Source organism: Schistocerca serialis, chromosome 4 (genome assembly GCF_023864345.2).
Source record: "Schistocerca serialis cubense isolate TAMUIC-IGC-003099 chromosome 4, iqSchSeri2.2, whole genome shotgun sequence".
NCBI lineage: Eukaryota > Metazoa > Arthropoda > Insecta > Orthoptera > Acrididae > Schistocerca > Schistocerca serialis.
Genome location: NC_064641.1, coordinates 800,484,717 through 800,503,586, shown reverse-complemented (window position 1 = coordinate 800,503,586; position 18,870 = coordinate 800,484,717). Strand labels below are relative to the sequence as shown.

At 38.0% G+C, this 18,870-nt stretch overlaps 1 protein-coding gene across 1 annotated transcript in view; it reads right to left on the bottom strand.

Annotated features, from left to right (window-relative positions):
* Positions 1–18,870, bottom strand: part of LOC126473391 (pyridine nucleotide-disulfide oxidoreductase domain-containing protein 2-like) — a 169,114-nt gene that overhangs the window by 133,778 nt on the left and 16,466 nt on the right. The window contains exon 4 of the mRNA XM_050100399.1: positions 14,887–15,043. Coding sequence (XP_049956356.1) covers positions 14,887–15,043 — 157 coding nt within the window. The remainder of the gene's footprint in view (positions 1–14,886; positions 15,044–18,870) is intronic.

Genomic DNA, 18,870 nt, shown 5'->3' with positions numbered 1-18,870 from the left:
GTAGCAGAGATGCTGAGTTACAGGTAGGCACAACAGAAAGACTGTCACAAATAAGCTTTTGACCAACAAGGCCTTTGTCCAAAATAGATGACACACACACACACACACACACACACACACACACACACACACACACACACACACACAACTCATACACATGACTGCAGTCTCTGGCTCTCAGAGTACGACTTCAGCAGCCAGAGACTGAAGTTGTGTGTGTGTGTGTGTGTGTGTGTGTGTGTGTGTGTGTTGTCTGTTTTTGACAAAGGGCTTGTTGGTCAAAAGCTTATTTGTGACAGTCTTTTTGTTGTGCCTATGGTCGAAGTAGAGAAGATATAAAATGTAGACTGGCAATGGCAAGGAAAGCGTTTCTGAAGAAGAGAAATTTGTTAACATCGAGTATAAATTTAAGTGTCAGGAAGTCGTTTCTGAACGTATTTGTATGGAGTGTAGCCATGTATGGAAGTGAAACATGGATGATAAATAGTTTGGACAAGAAGAGAATAGAAGCTTTCGAAATGTGGTGCTATAGAAGAATGCTGAAGATTAGATGGGTAGATCACGTAACTAATGAGGAGGTATTGAATAGAATTGAGGAGAAGAGGAATTTGTGGCACAACTTGACGAGAAGAAGGGACCGGTTGGTAGGACATGTTCTGAGGCATCAAGGGATCACAAATTTAGCATTGGAAGGCAGCGTGGAGGGTAAAAATCGTAGAGGTAGACCCAGAGATGAATACACTAAGCAGATTCAGAAGGATGTAGGTTGCAGTAGGTACTGGGAGATGAAGAAACTTGCACAGGATAGGGTAGCATGGAGAGCTGCATCAAACCAGTCTCAGGACTGAAGACCACAACAACAACAACATCTGTGACTTAGCATCTCCCCTATATGGTGAGTAGCACCTTTCCTTTTCAGAATATTGTAAGATTAACTATTCATAGCTGGGGTTGGCAGCCATGTAAAATTTTGTGAATGTCATTATGGTCACCTTTTGACTGTAAAATTATTTATTTGTAAAGCCAAATACCGCAATTTAGACTAAGTGGCCATTACTGAATGATAATAATTGCACTCTAGCACAGGACAAAACCTAAAAATCATCTAACATGACATGACACAAAAGCTAGTTTCAATGCATTGTGTTCCTGATTATGATTACTTGTGTGTATTGCACTCTTTCAGTTGCATTGTAAATATGTTGCTCATATTTTGCTTGATATTTGTTTACAGCAATAATACTGCATGGAGTAAATGATTCCATATTTGCTTTTGTTTCATATAAAAGAGAAGCTGATTTCATTGCTTTAGGATTGGGGGTGGCTCACCCTTCTGCAGACATCTCTCTACAGGCTCCAGATCTAGCTTCCACCACCAACTTGGTTTTGCCAAGACTAGACCTCTGCACCATAGACATATGTAGACTTTGTTATTAACTGTAGTAGTGTTTTGTGTAATTAATTTTTCCTTCCAAAGTCATAGGCACTTTAGGAGCACTCATCTTCTTCTAACAGACAGTCTTCTCCTTTTCAGTGAATGATATCCAACTCATGTTATTCCATTACTTTCAGAGAGAAGACTCTGCAAGATGTAGCCTGTCGGTCTGCAGTCTATGCTCTAAGCCACATCTGTTTGGTCCATATAACAAAATTCCTCAGTTGGATGGCAACATGGTCCACCACAGAATCATCTATACAGGCCACTGATCAGATTCCGCTGGCTCCATGGTTGCACATGCAAAAAGAATGCCACATCAATGCTGGGACCTCAGTCTGCAAGATGGCACTGCCATCCTTTCCCTCATGGGAGATAACATCTGACATCAAGATGGCTCCACCTTCTTTTCACTGGGGATGGGAGGTGGGGGGAGGTCGAGGGGGGGATGATGATGTAACCAAGGCCTTCGCCTGTGACCACAGCTACCCGCATTAGAGGTAACAGCCGACAAGCTGCCCACGCTCCTGCTCTGCAGGAGACATTCCCATCACAGACTCAGATGGCAACAGTATCACATACACAGTGAATCAACCATAACAAGCTGGACTGTGTCCGAAACACATCAATCTCTTTGAAGTGGAGCTCCTGCTGGCACCATGAAGTTATGTGTGCTAGATTTGCCGTGAGAGGTACCAGCCCCAAGATCAGTAGTGTTTGCATCCAGAACAACAGCGCCACAATGTGAAGCACTACTTTGCCTCTGTGAATCACATGCCACCCACATTTTGAGTGGGTATCACTCTGCTGGGCATGTATTTGGGATAGTGCTGGTCTTTGACAGTTCAGTCCATTGAGCCACGGTGAGAAATTCCAAAGCAGGGCAACCACCAGGATCTACACCACACAGTGCCTACACTGGTCCAATCTGGAGGATATCACACCTTACCCATAACGAGCAATCAGCCATCACCCAGGGAACTTTGCCTCCTCAGACTTAGCCTCCAGTGGACTTGGTGCCCCAAGATTGCTATTCTTGTGTGGAAACTAACCTGTCAACTGTGCTCAGTAGTTTCCATTACTATACTACCTGAACAGACTTTGTTTCATTTCCTGAATAGGGGCCAGTGCTAACTACATGCAAGAGTTGGGTTGGATTGTTTTGGGGGAGGAGACCAGACAGTGAGGTCATCGGTCTCATCGGATTAGGGAAGAGTGGGGAAGGAAGTTGGCCATGCCCCTTGAAAGGAACCATCCCAGCATTTGCCTGGAGTGATTTAGGGTAATCACAGAAAACCTAAATCAGGATGGCCGGATGTGAGATCGAACTGTCATCCTCCTGAATGTGAGTCCAGTGTGCTAACCACTGTGCACCACCTTGCTTGGTTTACATGAAAGACTTATTCCTGTTGTGAACTAGTTCATCATCATGATTTTCTATGGAACTTATTATCTTTCAAGTGTTTTCAAAGGGCAGGGAATAAAAATCTTTATTGTTTATCAACCATTAATTTGTGGTGGAGTTCAGGCAGCACACTAAGTCAATAGTTTTTTTTTATTATTATTTTGTAGTTTTGCAATTTTATGAGGAATTAAAATAAATGCCAATTGACTATAGCCTGGGACAATCAGTTATTGAGTGTGTGTTATCATGTAGGACACAAGACTTTTGTCATTTGAATGCATTGCACTATTAATGGCAGCACTAACAATGCACTCACTTCTATCTTTTGCTTAAAAGTTTTTCCACGAAAAATTGTTATGGACAATGGCCTACAATTTTCTTTGTCATAATTTCAACAATTTTGCCAACAAAATGGAACTCAGCTTATCCAAAGACAATGTTCTCTCCTCGATTGAACAGTGAAGCCAAACATTTCATTTGCGCTTTCAAGACTCAGCTGTCCAAATTCCATCTTTCACATGTGAAGAAAAATATCCTGTTATTGTCCCTGGACATCTGTTGCACTATGCCCACTCATGACGCTTCAACAGCAGAACTCTTACATGGTTGTTGGCACCACACTGTGCTGCATCTCTTTCACCCTTGTCATTCTGTTGCTGATGCTAACTTTGCAATCAAGTTCTACACAAAAAACAAACTTTCATGTCCATAAAAAACATCACAACTGGGAATCCAGCACTGCCACTCATACGACTGGCTGTGCTCATTATACTATTCACAGTGAATAGGGCACCCATCAATGTCACTAAATCCAAATTTATTTCTGTGATTATAGTGATCCTGTCATTTTTCAGCCTGTTCTGTACCCCCCCCCCCCCCCACCCCCCACCCCCACCACCCACCCCTTGCTCGGTTCCAGACTGTAGCGCCTAAAACCGCACGGCCACTCCGGCCGGCACTAGTGTTGCATTTTTAGCATTTGCAGGGAAGTATGCTCTAGTCATTAAGACTAAAAAAGAATACTTAGTTACAAGAAGCAACAGCATTCAAAGCACAATTATGTACTTAGTCCATGACAAGGTGTAATAAAGCTAAATACCAAAAAGCTGGCAACATGGAGTTTTTCCATTAAATATTCAGCAAGTTCAAAAATTGTATATAAATAAAAATATAGTAGAATAAAGAAATATACTTACAATGCATTTAAATCAAGCAGTTCATGCACAGAGTCACAAGCAGGTACAATTATACACGAATCCACACAATTTGCTAAGCAGAGCATGCTTGGACATCAGCACAACCTGTTCTATGTTTTAATTGTGCGGTATTTAATTTGGACATGCTGGTGTTCCTTGCCACTATTTATTACAAATTGATGCAACACACTGTGTGATTTTCGTTGTTGTAAAAAGCAGCTACATCTAATAATGATGCAATATCCGATGACAACAGTGTAGGTTTGTTGAAACTGGTAACAGCAACAAAAAGAATTACTAATAATCTTGGCAAACTTGATTCTTCAAGGATAAAACAACTGCAAAAACTTTTGTAAGCCTAATTTCTCACAGGACAGCTGTCATGAGACAGACCTAAAAAATATCATCGTAGTGGAAAAGTGTGTAGATTGCTGTGGAGTAGCACTAAGGAACAGCATTACATGATTCTGATAGAAACTCAAAGTTGGTAAATTAGTTAAACAGAAACAACCATTACTGAATAAAGACAAAATTGTGTACATAAATTTTCACCTGTCACATGTAGCTTCGTCAAGGATAGACAATGCCAGATCTGAAACTGTACAGTCCCTAGCCAAATTATTAGATGCACTGAAAATTTTTAATGCATGTTGAGTACTGTATTTAATGGCATTAATCAGAAAATTTATGACTGTTATTCAGGACACTTATTACATTGTTGAATATTGTATCTATTGTTGCTATGTGACATTGGATTGTTTACTTATTGTAGGTATCAATGTGCAGAGTCCAGCATACAGAAAAGGACCTGTAATGTGGTGCTATCGCATATAACTGGTGTAATACTTCGTTAGCTTTGATTATAAATTTCGTAATATTGACATCACAATTGATTGTTTAACAGCTAGATATTACTAATTGTGACCTTTAAAAATGGGTAAAAGAGAGGACATTTCACCACGTAAAAAAGATGAGGTCAAAGCCCTCGTTAATACAAAAATTTATTCCAGTCAGGAAATTTCACGAAGGTTGAAATGTCAGAAGCTAGCACGAGGTGTATAAAGAAGAAAATTGACTCAGGTGAAGAGCTGAGCCCCAGAAAGAAGTATGAATGTGGAAGAAAACAATTTTTCACCCCAAGGTCAGAAAGATTTCTCAAAAGAATTTGCCCAGAAAACAGATTTTCAACAATGAAACAGATAAAATCTCAACTGGAAGAGGCTAATGTGAATGCATCTGAATGCATTGTTCACAGAAAGTTGAAGGCTATTGATTTCAAGGCCTGTCAACTTGCTAGAAAACCAAAGTTAACAGCCACAATGAAAGCAAAGCATATGAAGTGGGCTAGCCACAATGAAAGCAAAGCATACGAAGTGGGCTAGCCATGATGAAGACAAAGTGTATGAAGTGGGCTAAACAGTGGTGTGATAAGGATGGTGACTTCTGAAGATTGGTAATTTAACTTTAAAATTATTATTTATGATCTGATATAACCTATGTACATTTATTCATAATATATTAATTATGTTTCTTGATTCTTACAGGTATGCTTCAGTGATGAAAGCATGTTTGAAATCTTAACTAACAAATCTCATATGTGCGCTGTTGAACAGGAGAAAAATTTCATCCCAGCTGCATTATTCAGACTGTAAAACATGCAACTAAGGTAATGATTTGGTCTGTCACCTGTGGCACAGGTACAGAATCTCTTTACATGGGTAAAGGCATAATGAGACAAGAATAGTACAAGGAAATCCTGCAAAAATGGTTAATATCACAGCTCAGAGAATGGTTCCCAAATGGGGAACCATTTATTTTTATGCAGGGTGGAGCTCCCTGTCACACAGCCAGGTCAGTTAAATCCTTTCTCAAGGAACAAAATATTCCTCTGTTAGACTGGCCAGGTAATAGTCCTGACATGAACCCCACAGAAAATGTATGGGAAATAATGAAGAGGTAGTTGGCAAAGGATGTCATCACAACAAAAACACAGTTGTTAGAGAAGATCATCCATGTGTGGTATCATCATTCACAAATGTAGAACACAGTACAGTCCTGCATCAACAGCATGCCACATTCTATTATGGCCCACATAGCTGCAAAAGGTGGCTTAACAAGATAGTAAAACTAATGTTTTCACTTTCACACAATATTTTAATTTTTGTTGTAATTATTGAAATAAAATATTTTCAACAAATACTATGTTTTATTTATTTGTTTTGTCACCCTAGTTATGAAGCAGACTACACATAATTCTTTTATCACAATTTATGTATTTAAAAAAATTTTGTTAGACATAAAACAAAATTTGCTTAAAAACTGTAGTGTATTTTATAAATTGGCCAGGGACTGTATTTATAGACCAAGAGGTAACCATTAAATTTCTTAAAGTGTGGATAGATTACACTGTGTGGTGAGACATACATAAAATACTTAGGAAATAGAATGAGCAGTTCGTGCTATGCATTTAATACCCTCCGTAAAGTCTGTGATATAGAAATACTAAATTATACACACTTTGCACCTGTACATGTGATATTCACATACTGCATTCTATTATGGGGCATCCTCCACAGAGAGCTATTTATTGTGCAGAAGAGAATAATTAAGGTAATGAGATAAGTGCTTCTCTCTATCACCAATAAACATCTGTTTCTGGAGCTCAGTATCCTGGAAATACCTTTTATTCATTTTCACAACACAATGTATTTTATTCATGAAAATTTACATAATTTTAGAAAAAAGAAGACATTAATTATCAACAAATCTGTTGTTCCAGTGCTGTTTCCATAATTAAACAATGGCTATGTAGAGGACATGGCAGTCTAAAGTACATTCTAGGCAACAAGGTTCCTAGGAGTGTAAAGTCAAATAGAAGAGGAATCAGAGACAAAGAAAAATATTACTTCTTTAAAGTGGAAGAATTTATGAAGGCCAGTCTGAAATAACTAAGTCGAATATTTTCTTACATACAGTAGGCTCTCGACTATCTAGCCTGTGACTATCCAGCTTCTATACTATCCAGCATACTTAATTAGTAGCAGACTAATATTTCTCCATCATAAAATCAGGGTTCATTTCTTGTACATACTGTACTTTTCCAAAGCTGTAGCATGTGGGTACTGGCTATAATGCTGTGTGGCCTTTCAAAATGTTTTATGTGTCTTTTGTGCTTCTAGCACATCAGGTGCCACAATTATAAGGTACATATGGTATTGTTAATAATGAACAAATTATCAGAACCACTCTTCAACAAATGATACTTAGAAGCTCTCTTCCCAAGTTCACAAATGACAGTGAACACGTGTAGACAGAAGCTCTGTTGGCAACCTGTGTTCTTTGTTTATTCAGTTGCATTATCAGACATTCGAAGTGTTTGCATTGCATTATTAAATTTTTGTTTTGTGCCATCTTCTGTGTTTTCAAAGAATCCAAAATGGGTGATTAAAAAAACTTGTAGGGACTATGCATCAGGAACTGTGCTGTAATCTGACTAGATTCTGGGGGAGCAGTCACACTATTGGAGTTAGGAGAGGAGAAAATACTGTAGGAGTATGGAAGAAAAATCAAGCAGAAATAGAAAAGTGGTGTGCCTCCCAAGCTAATGGAAGTGGAATAAAAGTAAGCACAAAGAAGTTAAGCAAGCTTTACTTTTGTGGTAAACATATAAGAGGAAAAGATTTACCTATCACTGGGATTTGAGGAAAAAGCATTGCAATTTCAGCTGCAAAGAGAAGGAGAAGATTCAGAATTTACTTCCAGTGATGGATGGCTGGATAAGTGGAAAAAACCATTTGGTAATACCCAGATTACCATTAGTGGAGATGCCTTATCCACTGATGAAGAGGCTGTGCCATTGTTTAGAGATTGTCTTTCAAAGTTAATTGATGAGGAGAGATTTTCTCGCAAGTAGTTGCACAATTTTTGGCTTACAGTAATGCAACTGGCAACCAAGGCTTAGGTTTACATTAATAGGGAACCTACAGTTTTCAAATACCTGAAAAATCAGGACTCAGTAACCCTATATTACTGCCACCAAAAGAAAGTATGAATAAATTCAGAAATCTTTAAAATCTGGTTCCAAAGTGAATTTATGCCAGCTGTAGAGCAATATTTGAAACACAACAATTTGCTGAGTAGAGCTCTGCTGCTCCTTGATAATGCATCTTTGCATTGTGCTGATAGTGAACTCACACATCAAGATAAACAAAACATTATTTTTACCACCAATTATGACTGCTCTTTGTCAGCTGATGGACCAGGGCATCCTCAAAATGCTAAAGAAGAAGTATTGCTGCCATCTGCTCTGTTTATTGATACCAGCAGTTGATAATAATAAAGATTGTGTAACGATTCTGAAGAGGATTTACTTGCTAGATGTCATAAGATGGTTCACTGATGCATGAGAAGAGACTCCAAACAAATCACTTGCAAAGTCTTGGAAAATTCTTTTACACAATCACAGCTGACATTTTAACTTTGAATCTATGTGTGAAACTGAAGTCAAAGATGAAAATGATGATATAGTTTCATTACTCAAAAATTTACAGGGCTGTGAGGATGTTGATGTACAGGACATCACAGAATTGGTGGCAAATGATGAAATTGATGAACTAACTGACAATGATATCAAGGAAATGGTGACGGAGGGAAGTAACACTAAAGGAGGAGGCAAACTTAGATGACAGGAGAAATTTCATCCCACATTTGGAAGGGTTCAGGATGATTGAGGTGGCACTGCAGTATATTAGTGAGCAGGAAGAAACAATGCCAGCTGATATTTTCTGTCTGTGTAATTGGTGAGATAATGCAGCAGGGAAGAGGGCTAAAGGAGGGAAACAGTCATCTATCAAAAACTTTTTAAAACCTCAAACGTATAAGTTTCATCTTTTTTGTTAAATGTGGTTTTTCACATGTGTGTAATCATACAAATACTTTATAATGAAGATCATTTCATGTTTCTTGAAATAATTTTTGAAGGGTGCAGCATGTATATAATAAACATTTCTAACTAGCTCATATTACGTAATAAGTTAGAAAATGTTAATGAAATTGGATTTTAGTACAAAAAAGGATGTTTTGAATGGTATAGCTGGGGTCAGAAGAGAGAACTTACAGAACTTCAGCCTACCTGCCTATTTTTGTTATCCTGCTTGACTTTCTGCCACATTAGGCCAGACAGCTGGAAGTACACTGCATGCCATTTTTCCGATCTGCTCATGTGAGCTGGCTCATGATCATGCCTCAGCAGTGAGCAAGTGGCCAGCTCATAGTGAGTAATGATGTGGGAAGGGATGGAGAGAGAAGGGGAAGCAGAATTGGAACATAGTGACTCATCACAAGGAACTATTGTCAATGAGTTGCTTATGTTTATTGTATGGAAATATTTCACTTCATGGTGGCTATTTAATTTCTAAAGAGTGTTGCATTGATGAGATATGAAATGAAACTTACATTTCTTTTAATTGATGAGATGAAGAACATGGGGCAACTAAGTACAAGCCCTGATAATTCTTAAGGCTAGTGCAGCCTTGTGACTAATGTTTTCTCAGATGAAGTTTAAATTGTCATCAGCTTGTATTTCATGATTATTTTATTCACACATTAGACATAAAAATGTATCTGATTGAACATACTCAAAGGGGTAGTTAAATTCCCCAGTGTTTTGAACAGATCTTTAATCTGGTTTTTATTTTTTGTTATTATTTTTACAGCCTCTTTTCTGTAACTAGTAATGGGATAAATTATCACAGTACTTGGAAACAAATATCACAGAGGTAGTCAGGCCACAGTTAGAGACAGCCAGTGCTGGTCACTAAACTGTGTGATTAACGGAAGCGACTGCCACTATGTTAGAACATGCGTACCATCACTGAGCCACTCTCCAGGAAGGACTAAAGTCCAACCCATGGCCAATTAGGACAACCAGTCACTGCCTCTGTTCGCCATGATTTGGTATAACATACATACACAGCCATTACCACTAAGTCAGCAAGGAGGTGGAGCATTTAACCCCGAGTGAACTGGTCCATCATTGTTTGGCCAGCTGGGCAACATAGCTGCACTCAGTTTGTGTCCAGCATGGTTTTGGACTCTTTGCTATAACCAGGACACTGCTGGCTGCAATCCACCCTCTGCATGACTGCCCATGCCCTGGCAGACAGCACTCTACAGGCACTTCTATGAGACAGCCCACCAATGCTGGAGTCCCACTGCCACTGCTCTCCACCCAATGGTTCTGAGTTAGGCTCTGATCAACATTGTGGCATACCACAATACCTGTTGACACAACCAATAATTTGCACTGCAGAGAGCCACAATTGGTTCTGGGCCATCATTGTTGACTCAGTCCAGCGTACCAATGATGCTAGCCCAGTGCTCTGCCTCCTGTGCAGTGTTTGTTAACCTCTCATTGCTACTATCTTCCCGGCTGCTACAGTGCTGGAATATTGTGTGAGAACACCAAACTCTGCCAGAGGTGAGGATGCACCTGAATGTTTGTCCAAGCTGAATAAATTAATAAAGAATTAATAAATAAGTTGCTGTAACCTCACCAGGATCTTCTTCTACTGCACATGTGCCTTCATCTTCAGCAGGGAACTGCCACCCACACACAGTCGCCTAACCTTCTGTTATAAATATGAAAGCTGTGTCAGATTTTGTTCATTTATTCCCCAGAAAACAGTTCCATAGTTAAGAACTAACTGTAAATATGAATACCATGTAACTAAAAGATGCTGTCTGTTACACACAGATGGCAGGCTCTAAGGGCATAACATGCTGATGACATTCTGTTTGTAAATATATTTGAGTCTTCACACTACTCCAACTGAGGAGCAAAATTCATTCTTACAAATAAAGACGAACCTTTAGAGAACATTGCAGAAATTATCCCCAGTTTTTCTGGGCCTTATGGAGTTGCAGAGAAAGACTGGTCTAAAACTCAAAGTCTGGCACCAACTGCCAGGATACTCCTTTCGTGTCTCATCAACAATACACACATACATGGTTGTAATATATCTGGCTGACATCCATCCCAAATCCCACAGGGACCACGCCGCCTGCCCCCCACCCCCTGTTGCATATCTTGCTGACAATGGTAGTTTACTTTTCGTCCAAGGACAAGCAAGACCTGCTAAAGTTTATATCCCAGGGGAACACTGAAAAATGGTCATGTTGTACTGTAGGTATGCTTATCTATGTTTCATCTGTGGGTCCAAATGCAACGCTAAGAACAAAAAATGTCATTTTATGCATTAGAAAAAGGAAAAAAGGAAATTTCAAGGTAAAAAAATATGTCCTTTCCAAAAGTTGGCACTTTCTCAATCTCTGTGGGGTGCAATGCAGCAACTCACGCAATTAAAAGAGTTGAGAATTTGGCAATCCTGTTGGCATGACTGTGTAATAAGGTATGCAGCTTCTAAAACACATCTTATTCACTTTTAATTATGACAGCTGACCTCAAAAAAGCAACAGCCTGTCATTAACATGATCAGATGTGAATGTTTTCAAACCAACAGCTCTATAGATGGCATCAAAGTTGAATAAAGATTTTTTTAAAGTGTTCTCCACAATGATAAGTGTTGATAAATAGAATTTTTTGATAGTTATATTTGTTGTTATTCAATATGAATCCCCCTCCCAAAAATTCCTTTTTTCTTTTTTCCACATTTCAGATTTTTCATATTTAACATCAGCTTAACATTGCTGGCACATAAAGAAATTTGTTAATATTATCTAGCCTTATTTCCTAACTCACTGGATGAGATGCCTTTAATCATAAAAAGTTATAATTACAATCATTAACTCAAAAAGATGATATCCACAATCATGTTAATAATACAGAAAGATATATTTTGGATACTTTAACAAACCATGCTTAAGTGGTAGATATCAAAGTCATATATCACTGTCCATGGTTCTCCACCCCTAACAAAAGCCCTTCAGTGTATACTTATGACTCCTTTGAGATGCAGGAAGGTTTATGTACGAGGGGCGTTTGAAAAGTCCGTACAAAAATAAAAACTACTTATGTGTTTGGGGTAAACCTTTTTAATTTTTTGACACAGTCTCCTTTTAGACTTATACACTTCATCCAGCGCTGTATAATTTGTTGATCCCTTCCACATAATAGAAATTGTCCAAGACTGCAAAATAGCTATTAGTTGCTGCATCACTTCTTCATTTGAATAAAATCTTTGTCCCACCAGCCATTTCCTCAAATTGGGGAAAAAATAACAGTCCGAGGGAGACAAGTCTGGAGAACAGGGGGAATGTGAAACAAGTTGGAATCCTATTTCCATTAATTTTGCGACCACAACTGCGTAGGTGTGTGCTGGTGCATTGTCGTGATGGAAAAGGACTTTTTTGTGGTCCAATAGCCGGCATTTTTCTTGCAGCTCAGTCTTCAAACAGTCCAATAACAATGAATAATATGCACCTGTACTAGTTTTACCCTTTTCCACATAGTCAATGAGGATAATCCCTTGAAAATCCCAAAAGACAGTCGCCATAATGTTTCTGGCCGAAGGAATGGTCTTCACCTTTTTTGGTGCAGATTCTCCCTTGGTAATCCATTGTTTAGATTTTTCTTTGGTCTCAGGAGTATAGTAATGTATCCATGTTTCATCAACAGTGACGAAACAACACTTAAAGTCCTGCGGATTCTTCCTGAACAGCTGCAAACCATCCTTGCAACACTTCACATGATTCCAGTTTTGGTCAAGTGTGAGCAATCGCAGAACCCATCTTGTGGATAGCTTTCTCATGTCCAAATGTTTATGCAAAATATTATGTACCCATTGATTCAAGATGCCCACAGCATTAGCAATCTCACGCATCTCAACTCTTCTGTCATTCATCACCATATCATGGGTTTTATCAATGATTTCTGGAGTCATAACCTCCACAGGGTGTCCAGAACATACAGCATCTTTTGTACCCATATGGCCACTCTGAAAATTTTGATACCACTTATAAACTGTTATAATTGAAGGTGCAGAGTCACCATAATGCTTATCAAGCTTCTATTTAGTCTCCTGAGGTGTTTTGCCTTTCATAAAGTAATGTTTAATCACCATACGAAATTCTTTTTCGTCCTTTTTTCACAATCACTCGACTTCCTTGATTCACACGAATGCCAAACACAAGAAATAGACCAATATGGCTGAAACTTAGTTGCGTTCTTTCCAAAGATGCTACTAACTAAACATAACCTCAATACACGCCAGTTGTGCCATCTCTCGGACTTTACACGGGCTTTTCAAACACCCCTCGTAACTTCTGTAATATTTAGCTCTTGGGAAACATCTTCACATCCACCAAATCAACTTTATCAATAATGGCATATTTATAATCTTGTTTTATCTTGGGTGAATTTGTACAGAGGCAGGTCCCTGAAGTGGTAAGAGAAAATGTCTTTATCATTTTAAAAAAAAAGTTCAAATGCATTTTGTCTTTTACCCTGTGTGACAAAGCTGCCTTTTTGTCACTAATAACTTGTACTTTGTTTGTAGCTGTCTGGAATCTCCATGATTAATGGGTACACTCAAATGACTAACATGCAGATGCCATGAGTTTCAAACATCCAATGAAATACAGGCGTAAATATAATTATTTTTGTTCAGAACATTAATATTTAGCTCTAGAAGGGAAATGCTCCCATGATATTATATGGAGTGTTGAAGAAGATGAGACATATAAAGGATGAACATTAGTAAAATCGACAAACTGCAGGGATGGTTTCCTTGCTGGAAATTGAGGAAAAAAGGTTCAACGGACATGTGTCCAGAAATGCATTAATGCCATGATAGATGGCGCTGACAAATGAAAGTTCCTCTGCCCACATTCTGTGAGTTCCTTGTGTGTTGCAGGCTGTGTGATTGACACAGTGTAAGGAGCAGAATGGTCTGATACTCATGTCACAAACAAGCAAAGATGATATTCATGTATGGCCAAGCAGATGGAAATGGTCGAAAGGCAAAATAGCTATGCCAAAACCAGTACTCTCACAGATGCCAACCACATCACACAACATTTCAGGCCCTTTTTGTGCACTTGTGTGATCATGAGTCCTTTCAGACAGATGAACATACAGGAAGGCATCGGACAGTGTGCACACCAGATTGGAGGACTGGGGTCTACAGGGTATTGGGACGAACCATAGGACAAGCTCTAGGCAAGTGGACTGTCAATATGGCATTAGCCAAAGTGCAAAAATCCATGTTGTGATGTGTGAACATATGCACTTTATCCCATGGAGGCCACTTTGAACATTTGTTGTGATGTGGATGCGATTCAGCTCTGTACTGTGTTAAAGGACAATTTGTTGTTGCACGCGCACCGTCCATTTCTGTAGTCATGTTCACAGGATCTTTTTTGCTACACTTCAATTCAGGAACCCATTCCTGCAGTTTTTCAGTTTTAGTAATGTTCATCCTGTATAAAAGAAGTTATTCAGTTATCTGTGATTCTAATGACAATATTCTACTACCAGAGATAAAGGAACAGATAATTATAATTAGGAACTTCATAACGTGTTCCTTTTTCAAGTTTGCACCAAGGCTAGATACAGAAGAAAATTTATGTTTTGATAACATACTATCATAACTCTATGAGGTATAAGAAAATGAAGGGAGAGAGCCATCCACCTGCAGGTGATTGCTGAGTGATGTACAGAAACATGTAACAGTACAGAAAATTGCGTTAGCATCCAACTGAAGTGCACACATTTCTATATTCAATGAAAGCATTAGGGGGCTAGGCTGAGATTACAGAACACCCAGAATGATTTTCAACTGCAGTCTAAAGAAATATAAACTACTCATTTTTGAAAGCATGTATTAAGTTACCAGCAATTTTTAACTCTGGCGTTGACAGGACATGCAGAATTTTTTTTATATACGTGTTTTCACTAAATATTTTCCCAATATCTGTTGGAGATGTGTCCAAGAATGGCTCCACAATCTTAACAATCTTCATTAAATGCTGCTCATACTCTGCATAAATCTGAAACATTGACAATCACTTTAACAATAATAACATTACAATAGCCTCATTTTTTTTTAATTTAGACCATTCAAGTAGCTTCATTTTAGTGGACGATGATGAAGTTCAAAAATTATTTTTATTCATTCAAACTTCATGTCTTTTAGTTCCTTCAATGAGGAAAGATCCTCAGGAATGTACTGCAAGAGAAATCACAAACTATGTGGGAAAAATTTCCCAAGCAACTTCTGATCTTTTGTTACTTTTTAGTAATGTAGGAAAAGACAGATTGCTACTTATCATAAAGATTATATGTTAAGTTTCAGACAAGCAAATATTAAGCGACACTCACACACAAGCTTCCACCCTCAGTCTTTGACAGAATTGAGAAACACACACACCATTCATTCAGACAAGCAAGCACACCTCACACACACACACACACACACACACACACACACACACACACACATAATTGCCAACTGGAGCAGCTCAGGCAAGAATGCCCAACAGCTTGGGCTTTTTGGCCCAAGTGACCAGAGTTGGCAGTTACGTGTATGTGAGGTGTGCTTGCTTGTGTGAGTGCATGGTGCATATTTCTCAATTTCTGATGAAAGCTGTGGCCGGAAGCTTATGTGTAAGTATCTTTAACTGCACCTGTCTGCAACTTAATGTGTCATCTTTACAGGAAGTAGCAATCTATCTTTTACTACATTGTTGATATTCCTACTTGGAGTTTCCATCATTTGATTTTGCTACTTTTTTATCTTCTGGAACATTTTCTATTAATTTCTAATACATATACAGAGGTATGTGTTTCTATTATTTCTAAAGCACAGTGGGTATTCATTGCTGGCATGCAGAAGAGGTGGCACACAATTTAAGGTTTGGAGAAGGTCACAGAAAATACCAACAGATTAATTTCTCTTATTTATCTCTGCCAGGACTTCATTTGTGACACCTTGTATAGCATTCTTTGTGAAGAATACTTTACAAAAGCCAATCTGGGAGGCAGTTGAGTAGTACTGCTCAGAATAATGAGTCAGTATTCAGTCATAGGCCGCTCCCTCAAAAACTAATTAGACTTTTTTTCTTCAATCCAGTTTTATAGATGGCTACATAATATTTCAGGCTCTCAGGAAATTCATCTGAGTACAAAGAGAGCTTAACGGCAGTCCGCACAACATTGCAATATTATGCTGGAAACACTGGTATACCCAGCAGAAATACTGCATTTGAGTGACTCGATGAATTTTGTAATCTTCTTAGAGGGTTCATTTTTTGAAACTAATGTATATTGCTGGTGTAAGTAGTGTTTGCCAAAAGTAAATATAATGCATCTGTATTTGGTTGTTTACTACCAGATGCAATATTTCCCTGAGAAGTAGTCATTGAACTTGGGGGGCTGTGACTGAAATCTTTCATCATCTTAGCCCCAAAAATTTTCAAGAAATTCTGCTTCATTTGTATTACTATTTTTGCCTGTCTTTTGTTAATAATAATGAAAACTGTTTATGATTTATTCTTGGATTGTTTTATCTCTTGTACATAGCACATGTGTTTCATTTTTTAAATAAAAACTGAAGGATTTTACAATACTAGTCATAATCAAATTTCAACCCTAGACTACATATATTCTTCTGAATCAAATTCAGCTCTCTCTTCCTAGCACAAAGTACTTTAATCACAAGAGTTATCCATCCTAGTCCCTACTTTCATTTAGTTTTATCCACATGTGTTTCAACTGAAAACAGAATTCATATGCTGTAGGAATATGTTTAACAAAGAGTTAAATTTTCTGTGGGCACAGTCTAATTCATAAATCTTTTCCCAGCAGTCTTCTCATAATTTTTGTCCAGTCACTATGATTGAGTCACTGTTTATGATTGTATGATGCAGTACATTCCTTTCAAGAATGTACCCATAATCTGAGGTACAGTCAAACAACTCTATTTTGTTGAAGGGTGATGGAGGGAGGAAATGAAGCACATATTACTAAAAAATAAAACTCAAAATTACTGTAAACACTATATTAATTTTCCACCAAAACACTAATGTTAACATTTTTCAATAATTGCCTACTACCTATAACTTGCATCTTTAACAAGTATAATTTGCATGAGACTTGTACAAATTATTTATCTGTCATGTAACGTCCAGATACATGTTAGTACATTCTATATCCACATTTTTAGTGGTTTTTGACACAGGCTGATGACACATGGAAAAATATCATAAAGTGAAGGTAAAACAGTAATAGAAACTTTTAAAACTTACAATCAGAACTATCTACTATTTTCAGCTGCAAGAACAGTGCTGAACTGCAAATTAAGTTTGAGATTTTGTGACAAATAGCTTAGGGTAGCCTGCTACTAGTCAATATCCGTTACATTTTCTAGCTTTCTTCAAACTGTTTTTTTTTTCTCCCTGTGATGGTGTGACCCTCACTGGATGTACCCTGGTTTCCTTCTATGATCTGAATCTAGATGTTCAACATATTTAATTGTTAAAAATTGGCCATTATGATCAAACAAAACATTTACTGTCACTTTTACATCTAAATAATTGGAGATAGTCGAGTCTATAGACAAAGTGTCAGCGGCTGTTGCAGTATGTCATTCAGTTATCACTGGGAAATTTACTGTGACAAATAACCCAACACTGGGAAATTCACTGTTGTGGCAAATAACCCAGAACTACACACCAACAACTATAGTGGTGCTGTATACATGGTAGCTGGATACCAGTGTGCACGTCAATGAATGCAGAAATAGGTGGAGCCACCCAGGATGGAGAATGAAACACAACACACAGACTACAAGACAACAGAACCCAGACAAGGACAAACAACCATACAATAATGAGGTGCTATGAAAGCAGTTGCCACAACGATGGCAACAAGATCAAGAGCAGCAGAGAGGCAAATCCAAGACAAAACCAGAGAGAATAACCAGGTGACACACAAGGTAGCTGATAAGAGAAGTGGTCCTTGATTAGTGCTGTTTTTGTGGTTTTCAATTCAAAGACTGGTTTGATGCAGCTTCCTACACTACTCTATTCAGTGCAAATCTCTTCATCTCTGCAAAACTATTGCAACCCACACCATTTCAGCCTGCTTGCTGTATTCATGTCTAAGTCTCCCCCTCCAATTTTAGCCCTCACCCCACACACTTCACTCCATTACCAAATGGACTATTTCACAGTGCCTTAGTCTATGATCTATCAACTGATTCATTTCTTTTAGTCAAGCCGTGTCATAACTTTTTTCCAAATTTGAATTGGTACATCCTCACTAGTTATTTGATCTACCCATCTAACCTTCCATGTTATCTGTAGCACCACATCTCAAAAGCTTCTGTTCTCTTCTTGTCTTAAATAGTGGGTTTTTGTCCACATTTCACTTCCATACAATTCTACACTCCAGACTAAGACCTTCAAAAAAGACTTTCTATCACTTAAATTTGTATTAGATATTAACAAATCACTCTTTTTCAGAAATTATTTTCTTGCTATTGTCAATCCACATTTTATATTCTCGCCACTTTGGCCATCATCAGTTATTTTACTGCCTGAATGACAAAACTCATCTACTACTTTTATTGTCTCATTTTGTAACCTAATTTCCTTAGCACTGCTTGATTTAATTAATCTACAGTCCATTAGTTATATGTTTTATAAGAAACAGTGTATCAACCACTGATGATATTGATTAAATGTAAACTGGACAATGGATGACAAAATAAATAAATAAATCATTAGTGTTGTTTTATTTATTGATATTCATCTAGTAATCTCGTTTCAGGACACCATACATTACATCAATTGCTCTTCAAAGTCCTTTGCCATCA